This window comes from Xiphias gladius, chromosome 7, assembly GCF_016859285.1.
Source record: "Xiphias gladius isolate SHS-SW01 ecotype Sanya breed wild chromosome 7, ASM1685928v1, whole genome shotgun sequence".
Classification (NCBI taxonomy): Eukaryota; Metazoa; Chordata; class Actinopteri; order Istiophoriformes; family Xiphiidae; genus Xiphias; species Xiphias gladius.
This window is the reverse complement of record NC_053406.1, coordinates 5,081,102-5,099,471: the sequence shown is the minus strand read 5'-3', so window position 1 is coordinate 5,099,471 and position 18,370 is coordinate 5,081,102. Positions and strand designations below refer to the sequence as shown.

Below are 18,370 nucleotides of genomic sequence, written 5' to 3'. Positions count from 1 at the left end.
TTATCGGGTCGATTTGGAACCAAAAAGCCCACAAAAGGTGAACTAACCGAGCTTAAGGAGCTTTACGTCTACCACTCACCACCATATACGAGGACCTACGGTCTCTGCCGAAATGCCCGCAACATCCACCTGAGACAGACTAGAGACGATTTCACATAATAGCGCAGGGCGGTCACATCAGTCATCCAGTCACTGCTCCTAAATACGGCCCCGTGAATTCATTCGCCCCCCACCCCCCCCGAGCTGCCACATCAGCCGCTACGCAGCCATTGAGATGTGCCGGCTCCAAACTATTTTAGTTCGTATTCCAAGAGCGAAGCGGGTTTGTTTGGCTGACTCAAATTACCTGCGCGTGAGTGTAGGCGTCTCTCTGTGTGTGTGTGTGTGTGTGTGTGTGTGTGTGTGTGTGCGCGTGCTCGCGCGCGAGAGAGGTGCGTATCTCCTCGCTCTCTGACGCACGAGTCAGGTGCCTCCTCTAATAGCATGAGGAGCTGTCCGCGGTGCCGAAGCCAGACCCGCTGCGAGGCAGGGCGATGCTCAGCTCACTCACCACCCTCCGGAGAAACTAGTTACAAAGGTAGGACTCGGTTCTTATTCACCGAACCGTCCACATTACTCGACTTTAAATATGTTTCTATCACACCTCAAAAGAATCTAGAGGGTTTGTGTTTGTTTTTTTTAGTTACCGAGGCTAGCCCCTGTCACAGTAGCTGCTTACCAACCTGATGCACCGCCACAGATGTTGAGGCGAAGAGGTTGCGTTGTGCTGTCCGCGCTGTTTCTTTGTTCTCATTTCCTTCATGTTACTTTTGAATCGCTTGCGCGTTGAAGCTTAAAATGTTAGATTTCCTTTCACGAGTTCTTTCTATCCCAGTTAAAAAACAAAACAAAAAAAAAACAAAAACAAAAAAACGACTACGTGAAGTTCTACAATTTAAGTTCAGGCTGCAGAAGCGAAGGAAAGGGAAACATGGCAAAATGAGAGCAATTGCTTATGCATCGTCGCCTCTGCTCTGTTATGCATTGTTCGTATTGTCTCATAATTTTGGTTCCCGTCTAAAAAATATCAATATTATATACCTATATATATATAAATGTATTTACCTTCATTTTGCATGTATTTGCATTAAAAATAAACATTTAAATACGTTTTGCTCGCATGTTCTTAGAAGCCCATAAGCAGACTTTATCCCACTGGAGAGCAGTTTGTTGCAACAGAACAGTATTCAGTTTGGGTTTCGAGTTTGAAAAACAGTGATCATTGGAGTTTGGAGGTTTTCGGGGGTTAACGCAGAGTTTCCATGTGAAAAGCAGCCTTACCGGGTTTCCTTGACAACGGGTCCATGACTCACGGAGAGCAGCAATTTGACGACTAATGAGATTTGCACGGGAGCCGAATGCCGCTGCTATTGCTGCTGCTTGCAAACAGGCGGCAGGATTCTATCATCATCATCATCATCATCATTATTGTTATTATTATTATTATTATCATTGTCATTATTATTATTATCATTGTTAGTAGTAGTAGCATTAATAATAATAATAATAATACGACAGACATTTAACAGAAATATTGTAAAGATAAATGTAGGTGTTCCAACTGGTTTACATCAGAGCAGAAATTCATTGATCAGATTTTCAACCTGATCTTCAGGCTTTTAATCAATACAAATGTCTCTGTGGTCTGTGATGTCATCACCAGACCACAGGGACCTTTAAAGTGATGTTAAGAGCAGAAGATGTGAGAAAAATGCCAGAGCAGTGACCGCTGCAAACCTGTTAGCTTCATGTGCAGTGCTGACACACGGATCTTTGTCTTTCCACTGCAGGCATCACCATGCCGTCAGTCCCCGAGACCTCCACAACAAGCAAACTCTTCCTTGTCTGTTTTACCAACCTCCTTCTAATCCTCCTCTTCCCAAGTTCCTCTGGTGTTCACGGGGTGTCACTCAGAGAGCACAAACTGCGGGGAAGTGAATCAGACTCCCAGAGAGGAAATGTCCACCAGGCTCCTAATGCTGACATGCTCAAAGCCTTGGAGTACATTGAGAGCCTTCGTCAGAGAACCGGCACAGACTCCCAGCAGCACAACCCTCTCTCTGCAGGGTACGACGCCAGCCACATGGATGATGCCGAGAAGCTGCGTGTGATGCTGAGACTGGCTTCGAATCCTATACAGAGTAAAGATGAGGATGAGGAAGAGGAGGAGGGAAGGGAGGATAAGAGTGAAGAGCTGCTCCAGGCCGTGCTTAGCACCCTCCATCAGGCGGAAAGGGCCTCCAAGCCAGAGGGCATGAAGGACAGCATGTATCCCAGGGTGCAGCAGAAGCAACACAGCATCATGCTCCACAAGAAGCTGCCACTAATGTTTGAGGATGAGGAAGAGGGTGAGGGGGGTGAGGAAGAGGAGGATGAGGGGCCAGCTTTGGAGCACGATAGCCAATTCAAGCGCACCAATGAGAACGTGGAGGAGATGTATACACCTCAGAATCTGGCAACGCTGCAGTCTGTGTTTGACGAACTGGACAAGCTGACTAGTGCGAAGACCATGTACAAACGCCAATATGAGGAGGATGACATGGAGGACGATGATGAGGAAGAAGATGATGATATGTTTAATGTCAGGAATGTGGCATACGATGACGTAGGCGGGGATCTCGCACTCAACTGGGGTCCACTACAAGAACAGGAAGAGGAAGAGGAGAGGGACAACAAACATGAGATTGACCGAGGGCTTGATTATGCTGACGATAATGATGAAAAAGACGATGAGGATGATGAAGAGGAAGATGATGAAAGTTACCCAGTCAAGAGGACAAAAGATCCAGATGATGTTGCCAACCTATTGGACTATTACCTACTGAAAGTGCTGGAGAAAACAGAAGAGGAAGAGAAGAAACGAGAGGTAGAGGAAGAGGAGGAGAAGAGGACTGAGAGGAGAGTGGCTCAAACACAGTACAGAGATAATATATTTCCAAGAACCATCTACGAGTTCATTCAGATCTCCCAGAAATACCAGATTCCACCTGAAGACCTGATGGACATGCTCAAAACTGGAGAAATGACGAATCAAGACAAGTCACGAGAGAGCAACAAATTAGCCAGAGCACAAAACAAGCTCTCTCAGATATCCTCAAAGAAGATACACAAGATTCCTGAAGCTAAATTCAACAACAGACGCCTGCCTGATAGTCAGAAATCCCCAAAGGAGCTGAGGACAGAAGAAATCCTCAACATCCTGGGGTTACAGGGCAAGGACGATCGAGCTCCTGTCATGAAGCAGAAGCAGTACAAAAGCTTGCTGTCACGACTTCACACTCAGCCTGTGGGGCGTTCGGGGGATTCCGCTCCCACTCAGCGGCGCCTTCCCAGCACATTAAAGGATGACTATGACAACACCATGGATGAGGATGAACTGGCAGCGTATTTAGCAGCTCAGATGCCGGCACAGTATCTGAACCCCGTGTACAGCAACAACAACAAGGCGAGCCAAAAGCGGGACGAGACTGGTGAGAGCGTGACAGGCTCTTTTGAACAGGCCATACAGGACTATTTTGATCATATGGACTCAGATAAAAGACCAAGTGAAAACAGACAGTCTGAGGATGGTGAGAGGAGTGGAGGCACACAAACACAAGGCTTTGAAAATGAGGCAGTGATGAAACTGCTGAGCTACCTGAACCCAGAAACTGAAGGAAGTGATACCGATGACAAAACTGCCCAAGGAATGTAAATAAGGCTATGTATATAGACGTAAACACATACATATAAATATATATATATATGTGTGTATATGTATATGTATATATATATATATATATATATATATTTCTGTGTGTGTTTTGGTGGAGTTAGAGAATGAAAATAAAGTATTTTAAAGAATAAAACATGTTGTCAAGTTTAGTTATTCTGTTGTTATTTATTAGCAGAAATATGAGTGTTCAGACATTCATTTAATGCTTTTTTTTTTTTTAATATGTTGCTCAACAGTACGTAACAACCGGTACATGTAATTCACCAGCCTTACATTTTAGTGCACACACACACACAACCAAAATTATTATCTGATCCCTTAGAATTACTTGTGTTTTTCGGTAATTCCTTCTTAAATGTGGTCATTTGTGACATACCTGAGGTTAATAAAGCATTGACTTTATTTTTTCCTTACTGTGAAGTGTTTCTTCATTTATTCACCATCACAACATGCATTGGTTTAAACATACGGGTAAATATGCCTACGCTGCTACGTCTTACCAGGGTTGCAAAAACACATTTAAATATTTAAAAAAATGTATGTATATGAATAGGGAAAAAAAGAGTTTTCAGTCATATCTCCTGTCATAAATCCTGAGATGAATGAATATAAGGCTCAAAAAGGCACTTATAGATGCAAACATTATTGCAATTCCTAACATTTAAGTGTAGGCATGAAAAATCCCTAGGATTGTGGTTATTGTATGACCACAGCATTACGCCAAATGAGTCATCATTGGTCACTAAGTAAAAATATTCCAGAATAATAAACCTCTTGGTTCAAGTCTTGAAATCCTCATCTTCTCTTGGCTCAGTAGGCAGGTTTGCTCATGTATTCCTCCATTGTCTGTGATGAGAGAAGAGGTACATGAGCACATTTCATATGAGGAGTAACACAACCTACATTTACTGAAGGTCTATGAAAGCTTAGTGTACCTCTTGGAGTGTGTCAGCCTCCTCCATAGACACACCCACAGCTACTTTGGAAGTTTCTAAGATTTCTCCTCCCATCAGGAATTCATCTAGGATGAAGTAAGCCTTCTCAAAGTTGAAAATGATGTCCAACTCACACACCTGACAGAGGAAGATAGAACAATACAGCATCCATTAAACTGAAGATAAGTTACACTTCCTTGGTCAGTGGTATAGAAGGTAAATTCCCCCATGAGAAAAAATTCTAAACTACTATTTTTGTTCTACTACTATGGATGACCAGTCCCTAACTGAATATTATAAAGAACATAGTAATGACTGGTGATGAAAGAAATACATTATGACACAAACAAGAGAAAAAGGTATCCTAGACAGTTATAAACAGACATTTTCCATTTGCTCTTTTCCACTTGCTGTCTTGATTTTCGCTGTTTGTGTCTTTGTATATAAGAAAGCCTGCCTCTCTTCTTCTTTTGGAAATGAAAACAAACAGGGTGGACCTCAAAGTGGTGGTGAAGCAGAGGCATGTTATGGACACCACAGGGGAGTCTGATTGGTAAAGAGCCCAGCGACGTGCATGTGCAGAGTGAGGGCTGTACAGTGTAACACAAGAGTCACTGTAGTTGAGTGTTTGACCTCTATATAATTGTGCTAAGTATTGATAAAACTGATAGGAACCTCAGTTTTCTGAGCCTTTCCTTTTTTATGGTGCCTTTTCACAGCTGACATGAAGTCCTTAAACTTTTTCAGAAATATACCAGTTGTACTTTCAAAAATCACACTTATATTTATGTAATGATATTGATATCTCTGTTACAACTGCATGGCTGTAAAAATGATTTGATCCAGGATTAAAAAAACATTGGATTCATTAAACAAAAAGTAATGAGTTGTTAGCACTTTGTGACCCTCAGTCACTATTGTTACAGTCACCAAACACCAGACAGATAAAATCAATGACACCAATTGTACTGTGTTACACATCATACTGAAACAAAAATAAGGGTTCACAGAGTCAGAGGTGAGAGAAAGTTGGCTACTTTTAACCTGAACCACCAACGTTTAGAACATGATGGAAAATGTTCACATCTAGTTATTTCGGACGCAGTTTTATCAAGCAAAAGCATAGCACACCAGCAACATGAATATCACACATTCATATTCATCAGTAAGCTATAGTTTTGGTCTAGTATTGTTTTTCTGTATCAAGCTGATCAGTGGTGAATCATCTTTAAAACTACCAAGCAGGGAGGGGTGGGGGGAGTGGAGTCGTGATTTCCAGAACTTACTTATTACAGCTTTAACTTTAATTTTTGGAAGAAATGAGCCTCCATAAAATAGCTCTGGTCCAGAATTCATAATCTATACAAAAGTGTTAGACAGTGTAAAAAACATTCTTAGGACGTTCTTAGTTCGTCTTCATGTCCAGCCCCAGTCCACCCACATGGGTGTTTTCACTCTGCTTGATTAGAGCTCTTCTCAGGACTGTTGTGAGCATGTGCAGACTGTCCTTCACTGACATCTCCCTCACTCTGCTCTGAGTATTTTTGCCTCTGTTTGAACAGGACAAATCAGACCTATAACATTCTTATGGTGCGCACAAAGTCTTAGTGACCTCACATAATGCAAGACATATATATAGACAGATAGTGAATGACCAATGAATTCTGCTTGGACTAAGACATTCGGCTCTACCTACATTGCCAAAGTATTTATCCAACAACTCAACATATCTGTGCAGCACTTCGAGGGCCAGCAGCTCATTATCCTGGCTCTCCAGACCGACACAGAAATACAGGCTGGCATATCTGAAATTGAAGAGGATAAAGGTCAAATGTTACAGCAACAGTTGCCACAATGTTGTCAAGAAACTGGGAGACATTACAAGCTCATTTAGCAGCACTCTGAGGAGAACGTGTCCTCGTATGACTGCCTGTATGGGTTTCCTTGGAATGAAAAAAAAAAAAGTCATGAAGTAAATTAGAAGTCGTGTAAGTGTAGAAGGGTTCTGCTCAAAAACAAGCACATAAATGCTCTACTTTTATTACAAGGTTATTAGTGTGAGAAGAGGAGATAAAAGGCCATTAGAGCACCATCACTAATATGGTCCTGCCATCAATCTAGGTCATGCTCTGTGTGTTTAACTTGACCTTTACTCTTTCTAGGTCTTATTAACTCATTGTTGAGATTGGCTGTGTCTGAATTCTGTGTGTGTTTTGAAGCATTAGCAAAGAGGACAGAGGGGTAAACTATTCAGCATGATCAGAATCAGCGGGGCCTTCTGTTAAACACCCAGCAACCTAATCTGTACCTTCCAGGAAAGACCTGCCAACCTGCCAAATGGCAAGACATTAGAAAACACAGCAACTCATAATGATAACAGAAGAGAAACACAGGTGTGTCTCTTGTAGGCACCTCTTGTAAACAATCTTGAGGTCCCTCCATTGGAGGAAGTTGCAGGAACGTGGTTGACGGGCCAACACCAACATCATCATGTCCCGGATCACCTTCTTCTTCTCTCGGTCTGTTAACGGTGTGAACCACTTCTGCAGCCGCAGCTTCCCCTGTCGACTGAACAGCAACAGGAAGCGCATCTGAGGAGGACAGGAGGCGGGAGACACTGACTTATAACATTTTTGTTGTGCAATGTTAAGGATAACTGCAGCAAATAGTATAAAATAACCCAACAGGAGGAATATCTTGTGTTGTGAGGGTGAAACACACATAGCTGGCAGCAGAGGAAGCTAAATACAGACACACCATGAAGCAGTCACATACGCATGTACAATCACATACATGCATACAGTGATACTAGCCCCTCCTACAGTCCTAAAGCTGCAACTATAATGAAACCACCCATAAGTGAAGGTTGCCCCAAACAGCAGATTTCACAGCTAGAAATTTGGATGAGGATCACCAGGGAAACATAACGCATCTTTATCATCGGTGAGGATTAGAGATGTGATAAAACACACTGAATACAATGCTTGTGTTGTGCAAGGGCAATTAATGCACGCTCTTTGCCCTGGGGTGCAGCTGCCAGCAGCACTGCCTCTGCCTGCAACAAGATAAGCCAGGGCACGTGGAGTAAAGACAGTCTGGAGCACAACAATATATCAGTTACTTTAACATAATGTGATGATTTTTCTGTGAATCTGGATTACCATAAATGACCCATTCTTTGAATAAATGTCAAAAAAGAGCTCAGTTTACAAATGAGAAGACTTGCATTCATTTGCCTTTCAGACACTGTTGTTAAACTTCAGGTGTCCGTCCTATTGAAGCCTTTCACCCTGACCTTAGTTTTCTTAATAAAAGACGATGACATTATTCTTCTGCTGTAATTTCCACATGTGAAAACAAAAGTCGAGGAAAAATCAGGATCTTGAAGCAAGCTAGAATAATTCCACTCCAGTATCAGAGGAAGTCAAGGCTGTCCTTCCCCTAAACTGAATTGCAGCTGTGAAATAAAAAATAAAATTAAAAAGTGAAATAATACCCCTTCCGCCTCACTTTTTTGAAAATAGCAATTTAAACAAACTATAGCAAATTAATAGCCTTCTAAAATGTTTCTGACATCGTAGGACATATTTTACTGCCCACACGTGCACGGACAAAGCTCAGTACATCCAGGTATAGCAGCGAGCTGGGACACTCACCATTTTGTCACAAGCAGTCCGAGAAAAAAAAAGTCGCTCGGATTCAAATCCCGCAGGTGTATGATGAATCCCGTCCCAGAATCCTACTGTGTCGTGTGCGTTTTGAGGGCAGGCGACATCGTTGCTTCCCGGCGCGCTTTCACCTTCTCCGCGCTGCGCCGCGCCCTTCTGCGCTCCGGCTGCTGATTGGCTTCCGGGGAACCACCGGGCAAAGCTGCACACAGACCGGTGAGCCAGTGCGGTCGGTGGGGGCCCGGCAGGTGGATGTGCAGTACGGCTCTAAGGAAAATATCGTGCGTGTGTGTGTGTGTGTGTGTGTGTGTGTGTGTATATTTTTTTCTCTCTCTCTTTTGGCATACGCCACACACATTTCTGTGATACTGAGCGAACGCGAAAAATCCACATATTTTCCGGCCATCGGTTTAATTTGTAATAAGCAGCTTCTAAATAGGAAACGGCGACATTTTGTTTTACCAAAATATAGGCCTAGGTCAAAATTATGGGATTAAATTCAAACGGCTAACGTTTCACCTGCGTTTTTAATCCCCCCTCTGTACCCACCTTTCCCATAGAAGCTTACATGGGAAACGTGGGTGTAGTTTTTCAAATGAGACTATTGCTATTTTTTCTCATATTTTTGTGTATGTTTTTGTTTCTGTAGTGTTATTGTCTGTGTTCACCCGTTAATATATAGATTCCGGTGTACTGACACTTAATTCATCTAATGGTTTTTAGCTAAACACTGCTAGCTTAAAGTTGCGGTAAACTAAGATAACTACTGTATGTAGTTACATTTGTCTGAGGAAGGGGAGCTCGCAGGTTTGTTTTTTTTACATGGGGGTTCTGCTTCATTACCTGTCTCTGCCAGGAAGCCTAGGTTTTATTCTATATGAGAAATATTTCCTGTCGAGTATTTTTTTTTTACTCTGAGCCCCTTCGCACTGTTCTCCTGTGGGAGCGGAGCTGGAGCTGGACATTTTATTTACACGGGCGATACCGCGTTAATCGCCAACTGATAAACTGCGTAGCTGCAGTCAGACTATCACACTGCCGGAATATTACAGCGTCTCCCCTCACAATGCAGGCTAGGCCTGCGGTAAATCCAGTCCCGGGTCGCCAACCGCATACGAAAAGAGGTTCTGGGACAGCAACATGGGCAATGTACAGTACGTGCCGTGTTTGTCTGTAGGTTTCGACGAGGATGTGAACGGAAGGGATGCACCCCTCCTTCCCGCCGCTGGGTGGCCCGTGGGCTTTTCGCCCGCTGGTGCGAATTCAGCGGCGCTACACGTGGTCCGGGTCCAGGCTAAAAAGCGGAGGAGAGCGCTCAGCTCAGCGAGAGGCTTCCAGAGCAGCACCATGTCTCTGTACCGCAACTCCGCCTGGTTCCTGAAGGGAATGACCGAGTTCACCAGGTAAGATGCTTTCATCTGTCCCGCACTACGAGTGCCGACACTTCACTGTGGCGTTTTAGGAGCTGGAGCGAGACTGGGACCTAATGCGTCTCGTGTGCGTCCTCACTTTTGTGCGAGTGTAAGTGTGGAGGGAAAATCTATTGATGATTATTTCAGATCAGTACACAGTAATAACTTTGATGGGGGCGATCCTAATAATGCATCATAACTCGATCGGAGAAGTTGTATCGTTAAAGAAACTCAATATGGAAGAAAATGTAAAGATTCAATGGTTTATGGGGTTACTGCCAAAAATATTGACTAATATCAAACTGAGTGTAATTTTTCTGCTCTTTGCCTCATGATTGTATTTCAGTTAAACTGTATTAGTGATTCTAATGGGAGTGAAAATCACAGGGCACTTCCACTGTAGTTACCTCACTGAACTTTCATTCCATTTTTATCTTTTTAAGATACAAATGTCAAAATTGTTTGACTGGAAATTGCCACTTTATGTACGGCTCAGGTTTTAACTTGCAAATAGATTAAATAGATTTAGTTTTTCTAAAAAGTGCCTTTTTAAAATTTTTGGTTTATTTCAATATGTAGGTAAAAGTTTTACCCCCGTTATTATTTTTGACTACGAATGCGCTACACTGTGTTTCTGGTCATTTGAAATGAAAAAAAAAACAATGTATATATTTTTGTCTATATAAATAGGCCCTGAGAGATAGGATGAGGTTCATGGAAGAATCTGCCTTGCTCACTGTCTAGGATAGCGCAGAATAGAATAGAAACAGAGAAACCCAACTAAACTGCTCTCAGACCTCTTCATTTAAAGACTTTCTTCAACATTTTGAAGAAAGTTCCAATTAAAGTCAAAACCTTAATTCGTAGAGCTGAAACAACAATTTAAGTCGCTTTTAAACCAGAAATGCCAAATATTTGATGGTTTCAAATTGTCAGATGAGAGGATATGCTGCTTTTCGCTGTCGATGACATATCTTTGGGTTTTGGACTGTTGGTTGGACAAAACAAGATATTTGAAGACCTCACATTGAGCTCTAGGAAATGTAATGGCCATTTTCACTGACAAAGAACATTTTAATTGAAAAAATAAATAGCACATTAATCTATGATGAAAATTAATGTCACTGTCAGCTGTAATGTTAAGTAATGTCAAAATTATACACAGTATGTATAGGCCATATGAGGTCGGCTTAGGTCAGAAGCTGTATGAGGGCTGGATCTCTGAAAGGGAGGATGTATAACGAACCTTGAATTGCCACTGTATCACTGAACAGAATGAACACTTCGTCGACTATCGTTGATTTATGAATCGAGCAATGACTTGATATTGAATTGATAATGACTCAGCAGGAGCCGTGTAAGACAGTTGTTCAACCACAACATGGCTCTAAATGCTTTATCAATCCCATTTGATCCGTTGCAGCCCCAAGGCGCCTCTCCTCATCTGTACACAGCAAGCCAAATTGTCTGAAGAGGTGCTTTTGTGATTGTTTCCCTTCTCCCCTTTGTTCTGTGTTATCTTTTCCCCCAGAGAGCTGCCTGGCAACCCGCTCTGACCCTGCTCTAATAGCTCTCTGCATGACACCAGTGAACAGAGCAGGCATTTAGCCTTTGGTATTACCCCCCACCCTCTCCCCTTTATCCCCCCCTTCAGCCGCCCTCAACAATGGCATCCAGGACAATAGGGGGAATTGAGGTCCTTGGTGCCACATACACACACGCGCGCAAACACACACTCCGATGCTGTTGTCACTGTCAGTAGTCCCATCCCAAACCGCCTTTCATCAGAGACGATGCCAGGCACCCTTTCTCCTTCATTGTATCTGTACAGTAAAGCTGTGAAGCAATATACAGTAAGCAGGCTGAACTCAAACACTGACCCCTTATGACCTGAACACACGCACGCACGCACACACACACACACACACACACACACACACACACACAAATACACTGAGCACTGAGGCAGAGATACAGATGCATGGAAGCAGTACAGATGTGCAGATAAGCAGTCTGCTGACATGGGAAATGGTAATATCTTGCAGGACTGCCTTCTTGTCAGCCTCCAAGCGGTTTGTGGAGAAAGACCTGGAGGTGTCCATGGCTGGGCGCTCCTTCATGATAACAGGAGCCAACAGTGGCATTGGGAAAGCCACCGCTATGGCCATCGCTAAGAGAGGTACCACTCTCACTGTGGATTCTCAGCAAAACATCTCCTACGTGAACGCAAGCAGAACATGTTTTAACTGCTACTAATTATAGTAGTAAACCTACAAATTGTTTTCGTGAACAACATTTCTTTGAGTTTTTCCTCGTTTATACAGCAGTCAAAAATATACAGTTTATACAGTAAAAAAATAAATATAATATGATTTATGAAATGAATAAGGAAAGACAAAATAATATGTATATACATACATATATATATATATATATATATATATATATATATATATATATATATATATATATATATCTTTATATATACATATCTATATATATATTATAGAGATATACACCAAATGGTGTGTATAATTAAAATTAAAAACTGAAAAACATGGGCAGAAAAGAAAATTTGTTATCCATTATATTGCAATTATGTAGGTAACAATTGCACTTGCATACATACTGTACATATACACACAAACGGCTTTTAATATGTACACACAGTACCAGTTAGTTTTACCTATTCTGTGTAGTTATACTACAACCTGCACTGCATGTAGTGGTGTATACAGTACATACTTGAACACAATGGTTCTACTACAGATATTTTAAATGTGCCAAAACCTCCATATATGTACATATACTCATCATCCCGCGAACATACTGTATTTTGTATAACCCGGAGTTATGCTTGCATGCAAGCCCAGCCATCTACTAATAACACGGAGAAAATTTTGTACATATTGTAAATACCATAGAAAAAAAACCTTAGAAAATATAAAACTTGATGTTTATTCTGTCTCTCTCACAGGTGGAACGATCCACATGGTGTGTAGGAACAAGGACAAGGCTGAGGAGGCAAGGGCTGATATTGTAAAGGAGACAGGAAATAAGGTACAGTATGAGTCACTGCTCAACAGATATTTAAAAAAAAACATGGGGACCTTCAGATTGACTCCGATTTCACATGGATGACATTATTCGTTCTTCTAAATGGCTGGTGTCACTACAGGAGGTCTATGTCCACATCCTGGATCTGTCTGAGACCAAGAAGGTCTGGGAGTTTGCTGAGGCCTTCAAGAGAAAGTACAAGGCCCTAAATGTACTGGTTAGTGACATGAGTTACCTATTTTCATATATGAAAATATATGGCATTGTGTAAACAGATTATTATCACCATCTCACTGTAATTCACTCTGTCGGTGTTGATTTTATATGATATATGATTTTCGGATCAATATAAGTAAGAAAAAATATTGTGTCATGTGTTGCAATCTGTGCAGATCAATAATGCAGGCTCCATCATGAGTCAGAGGGATATGAATGCTGAGGGGCTTGAGAAGAGCTTCGCCACTAATGTCCTTGGTGAGTCAAAGGTCAGGGGTGAGGTGTGAGGAACACAATAAGAAGCAAAGATTGGGATGGATATGAAAAGTGTCGTTCCGTCCTTGTCTGTCCGCTAGGGGTTTACATTCTCACCAAGAGTCTCATTCCTTTGCTGGAGAAGAGCACAGATCCCAGAGTGGTGAGTCTGAGGGACACAACCCTTGTCTGTTTTACACGGTCAGAATCTCCCGCTATCTGCTCTGCTGTAGGTTTGTCTGACCTCACGGAAGTTACAGCCTCTCGCTGTCTTCAGAACTTTTAACTTTTGAATGAGTCAAAGAGAAAGCACAGTGGGTTATCAGCTACTTTTCCCTGTGGCCTGCAAACTGTTGAAAAGTCTTACTGCCTGAGCATAAAAGCTATTTTTAAAACAAGTGATGAGCGCTTTGATGCCACGATATTCGCTTACCCGATGGTGGCAGTGAAAATAAGTGATGCCTGATCCTAGTATCATACTGTGTATCTCATCTAGGTATGTCTGATTGCTTCTTTTGTTGAGTCGCCGCCGGTCAAACTCTGACAGGTTACCAAACAATCTTTACCAAAAGAAACTTTACCAAACAAACTTTCAACAGAAATTGAAGGTTTTGTACACACAGCAAATTTCTTAAGGCATCTACAATAGCCTTTGCTGTTCCTTTTCAGTATATAGTGGGTTGTACCATGGTCTCAACAGATACACCGTCAGTACAATACTGGATTATTATTACTGATGCATAATGTGTAATCAGTATTGCAATTTATAACAATGTATCATATCTTATAAGCTGATCCTAGGTTTTGTATGTAAAATTTGAATCTGCGAGGTAATGAGCAGCTTTAGCTGTCAAATAAATGAACTGGAGGAAGAGCACAATGTTTCCCTGTGAAGTAGCATAAAATGAACGTACTTAAGTACCTCAAAGTTGTACTTATTGTAAAGTATGTGGATAAATGTACTTAGTGTTGTTACATTGCACCACTGTTTACAGTGAAGATTAAAATACAGGATTGGATTTTATATCATGACCTCTAAAACCCCAGCTCCCTCTCCTGCCCCTCACCCCTGTCTCCAATCCTCCATGGTCAGATAACAGTGTCATCAGGGGGAATGTTGGTGCAAAAGCTCAGGACTGGAAACCTGCAGTCTGACAGAGGCCGCTACGATGGCACCATGGTCTACGCCCAGCACAAAGTAAGAACTGAGCCTGGACCTGCTGATCAGTGTGTTAAGACACGGCAAAGGCGGTGACTTGACAGACCGTCAGGCTTTACGGTCCGTACGTGTTCTGACTTTGTTAGGAAACACAAGACATGCAAAGTTTTTTTTCATGTTAGATTTACAGTAGGAAGAAAAACCTAGACTACAGGGAAGATATTTACAGTTTGCAGTAAATATTGCAGCTGATTTGGGCCTTTTGTTATTCACTGAGATCATTCATGAATCAGATACGAAATATTTTGTTTACCCTTGATGTAAATGACTAGAATTCATTAGTACCACTAATGGTGTTTTTACATTGTGATCAAACTCGATAGAAATCAGCATGGAAGTGCTGCTTGAATTTTTTAGGGTGAAATTGGCCAAATATAAAAATGCACGCATACATGTTACATGGCACAGAGAACATCAAATGACAGCTGAGCCTGAATGCCTCAAATCTGTGTCTGTTTCACATGGTTTATGTTGATAATTTGAAATGTGAAGCTCTAAGATGTTTGGTTTAACTGACAATGACGTGTCAAAGAGACACGTGGGCCCTTCAGCGGCCTCTAAAACACTTTTCTTCATGTCCGCGCGCGTGTGTGTGTGTTCCAGAGGCAGCAGGTGGTGATGACAGAGCAGCTGGCAAAGACTCACACAAACGTCCACTTTTCCGTCATGCATCCTGGCTGGGTGGACACTCCAGGTACCACCCACTCACACACAGAACCCCTACCACTTTTTGAACAACTTTAACAAACTAATTCCCTATTCAAAATTTGGATCCTTATTGTTCCCCAATTCTTACCGAAGTTTGTTTCTCTCCCTGTCTCTGTATCTCTGTCTCTCTGTCCCAGCGGTGGCCAATGCCATGCCAGACTTCCATCGCTCAATGAAGGACAGTCTGCGAACCCCGGAGCAGGGGGCTGACACCGTGGTGTGGCTGGCAGTCTCTGATGCTGCAACCACAAATCCTAGTGGACGCTTCTATCAGGGTATGATGCAAAAATTAAAACAATCTTTGACGTGTTAATTGAGCATTTTTCTATTAGGGATTTATGTGTTTAAAAAAGGTCTGACAAAACAGACAAAAATGATATTTTAATCGCCCAATACTGCAAAAAACAGTAAGGACAGGAGAGACGACTGCTGGCTGAATTCTGTGTTTGTCAGTTGAGGGTTGGATAGGAGGGCATGGTGTGTGCGTGTGTGCTTGTTTGCGTGTGTGTGAGGGGTTGGCCTGTGTCCATTGCAGCTGGAGTGGGCTGCTTTGGTGCCAGATACTACCAGAGAGTACAGTGCCTTTATGAGGACGCACACACACACACACACACACACACACACACACACACACACACACACACACACACACACACACACACACAAATGCACTTTGGTGTACTCACACACACAGGCAATGACCCCCAGTGGCCTTGAAGAGAGGAAAAACACACCTCAACAGAGACACAACATGCTGCATCCATCTTTTACCATGATGTAATATGAGGCCATTATGGCTGTCGTCCTCATTTTTTATTTGAAGCAAGTTGATCAACCTTGCTGCTTATATTTCCTTAATACCAGTGTGAAGGGACAGTGATGTGGAAATGACGTGCTTTAGAGGACTTCACGTCTAACTGAAGAAATCATGTCTGTTTGGATTTTGGTTGCAGGATAAACCCAAACTCTGACATACCTAGCGTGTCTCCCTAAACACCCGTCAAGCTTTCTGTCTGGTTTTATCTCCAGGCAACACTCGCTCAGCCAAACAGCTGCAAGTGCCAAAATCCTAAGTGCTGTCAACAGAGGCGATGATTTTGATTTTGGCATTCCCGTGCAAGTCGAGAACCTTGGATCCAATATTGCACATATTCAGACAACAAGTGGAAAAAGTATTTGCTTTTTAGCTGTTCACTATGCGTAGACATCAGATTCATTTCACAAACAAGGGAAAAGTGGAATTCAGACACTTCCAGCTGCAGCGTAACAACACCACCCCAGTGAAAATGTAACCTCCAACTCTGGTTGCTTCACAAGCAACAGAAACTGTTGAAATACAATGTCTAGTATAGTAATGTAATGCATCTCAGAGTATCTGCAGGTCGTGAAAAGTCCTACAAAACATTAAATTCTGTTTCCTTTAGAAAAGGTATTAAAAAGTGTTAATTTCCAAATGTTTCCAGTAATTTCTCTCGCCTGCCATAGGCAGAAATGTATCTTATAAAATGTTTTTGTATCCGACTGCTGGCTGTCAGGAGACGTTACACACTCATAAATCAAAATTGGGATATTGGAATCATTTTTCATGGTTAATCCATCTATTTATTTTCTACCGCCTATCCAAGTCCAGGTCATATTCATTTAGTTGAAAATATAATTAGAATTTATTGTTTAACTGCAGGGAATTACTGGAAAATAGTAATGTTATAATAAATAATTCTAGGTCCTATCTTCTCCACTGGGTTTTCATCATACTTTCATTCTTTGGCTGTTATGATCTTGAAACAAATTGCATTCTGTGTGGTATTAAAAAGGTCTTAAAAAGCCTTAAATTTATGCCTGGCAGAATCTGTTGCCTTTAAGGATGAGGGTTGAAAATGAATCCTGAGTTTGCCTTTCGTTTGTACATGAGCATGGCCTTAATTGCCTTTTAACCGCTGGCTATATCACAGCTGACCCTCTGTACTGTGTGGTACCTGAAACCTTATGATTCACTATTTCTTAACATTAGAACCAGACCAGGGATTAAGGAATAAATGAGCCAGTAGAATAGGCTTTAATAGTACACATCTTTATGTTAACATCTGTGTGTGTTCGTACTCAGACCGAAAGATGGTGTCCACCCACCTGCCACTGGCCTGGACCTACAGCTCCCCCCTGGAGGAGCAGAAGTTAATGTCTCTGCTGGAGGACTTGGCCAAGACATTCCAGCCACACTGAGACGACAGGAAACTGTGCACCAGTGCACCACCAACACTAACACCATCAGCTAATACTGACCGAGGCTGGGCTCCGGAATGGATCTGCTTCTGCTTTCCCAAAAGCATTTGGAGAGTTATAATCAGTCTTGGTCACTGGCTTAGAATGGGACAGAATGGAAACTCAACCTGACAGACTAAAGTCAGCTATAAATGAGGGATTAGCAAATTTTGTAATGCTTTTTTAACTATTTATATGATAAATAAGTTTTCTTATTTGTGAGCTCAACTTTATAGCGACTACCACCTCTGTGGCTTCAAACTTTATTATGAGTGTTTGATAGCGATGTTGCTTTCAGGGAGTTTTCTGAGGAGGTTGTGGTGCTGATAGAGAGAACACCGTCATAAACCACACACACAGACACACAGACACATGCTTGCACAAACAACCACCCAGTCGTTTACTGTGACTTTATGAAAGTTGTCAATCAGATGGGAATCTGATGTGACCAAAGTCACTCTACACACCCTCCATCATTAATTCATGATAACAGTTATGGGCTCAGTCTGATGCTGTTGTCTGCATGATTTACAAATGTGCCAAGTTGTTGATGTGTATGAAACAGCTATGTAAGTAACTCATTTATTTGCTATATTGCAGCACGGCTACTGTACTGTGCAGGTTGAGCTCAGGCTGGAGATGAAGTTCTCTCTATGAGCAGTGTGCCTTAAATACACCACACAGCAGCGTTACTTAACATGTGCAATAAAACCTATGTATTTATCTGCCCAGCACCTTTAAAAGGGCCTTTTACTGACTGTGACTTTTGTGTGAGATTGTCCTGTAAATGCATGCTCGAATAAAGAACTTTACTAATTTTCTGTGTCATTGTGCAGCTAACCCCGCCCCCCCCCCCAAAACAAAAAAACAAAAACACAAGAAAACAG

At 42.0% G+C, this 18,370-nt stretch overlaps 3 protein-coding genes across 4 annotated transcripts; 2 read left to right on the top strand and 1 right to left on the bottom strand.

Annotated features, from left to right (window-relative positions):
- The first annotated feature begins 530 nt into the window (after positions 1-530).
- scg2a (secretogranin II a) lies at positions 531-3,738 on the top strand. Its single transcript, XM_040129961.1, has 2 exons — positions 531-577; positions 1,830-3,738. The coding sequence occupies exon 2, from the start codon at positions 1,838-1,840 to the stop codon at positions 3,731-3,733; it is 1,896 nt and encodes a 631-aa protein (XP_039985895.1). The 5' UTR covers positions 531-577; positions 1,830-1,837; the 3' UTR covers positions 3,734-3,738.
- Positions 3,739-3,927: 189 nt separating this feature from the next.
- Positions 3,928-8,484, bottom strand: ap1s3a (adaptor related protein complex 1 subunit sigma 3a). Of its 2 annotated transcripts, none has more exons than XM_040129962.1 (5): positions 8,346-8,484; positions 7,102-7,280; positions 6,386-6,494; positions 4,690-4,827; positions 3,928-4,600 (listed from the first exon to the last, which is right to left on the bottom strand). In XM_040129962.1, exons 1-5 carry the CDS (start codon positions 8,346-8,348, stop codon positions 4,565-4,567), a joined length of 465 nt encoding a protein of 154 aa, XP_039985896.1. In that variant the 5' UTR covers positions 8,349-8,484; the 3' UTR covers positions 3,928-4,564. The 2 variants fall into 2 exon arrangements, with proteins under 2 accessions (XP_039985896.1, XP_039985897.1); XM_040129963.1 differs by having other exon boundaries at positions 6,416-6,494.
- A 943-nt stretch (positions 8,485-9,427) lies between these two features.
- On the top strand, positions 9,428-18,260 carry dhrs12la (dehydrogenase/reductase 12-like a). Its single transcript, XM_040130980.1, has 10 exons — positions 9,428-9,760; positions 11,815-11,948; positions 12,747-12,829; positions 12,948-13,043; positions 13,219-13,300; positions 13,399-13,460; positions 14,391-14,495; positions 15,120-15,210; positions 15,362-15,499; positions 17,329-18,260. Exons 1-10 carry the CDS (start codon positions 9,498-9,500, stop codon positions 17,442-17,444), a joined length of 1,170 nt encoding a protein of 389 aa, XP_039986914.1. The 5' UTR covers positions 9,428-9,497; the 3' UTR covers positions 17,445-18,260.
- Positions 18,261-18,370: the final 110 nt, after the last annotated feature.

What these genes read in the sequence shown, in the direction of transcription:
- scg2a (XM_040129961.1), top strand. Translation starts at nt 1,838, where the DNA reads ATGCCGTCAGTCCCCGAGACCTCCACAACAAGCAAACTCTTCCTTGTC.
- ap1s3a (XM_040129962.1), bottom strand. An exon ending in CTCAAGATTGTTTACAAGAG is followed by an intron (nt 6,495 to 7,101) that starts GTGCCTACAAGA and finishes CTTCAATTTCAG; the next exon opens with ATATGCCAGCCTGTATTTCT. An exon ending in AGGCTGACACACTCCAAGAG is followed by an intron (nt 4,601 to 4,689) that starts GTACACTAAGCT and finishes CTCTCATCACAG; the next exon opens with ACAATGGAGGAATACATGAG.
- dhrs12la (XM_040130980.1), top strand. Translation starts at nt 9,498, where the DNA reads ATGGGCAATGTACAGTACGTGCCGTGTTTGTCTGTAGGTTTCGACGAG. An exon ending in TGGTCTACGCCCAGCACAAA is followed by an intron (nt 14,496 to 15,119) that starts GTAAGAACTGAG and finishes TGTGTGTTCCAG; the next exon opens with AGGCAGCAGGTGGTGATGAC. An exon ending in TGGCTGGGTGGACACTCCAG is followed by an intron (nt 15,211 to 15,361) that starts GTACCACCCACT and finishes TCTCTGTCCCAG; the next exon opens with CGGTGGCCAATGCCATGCCA.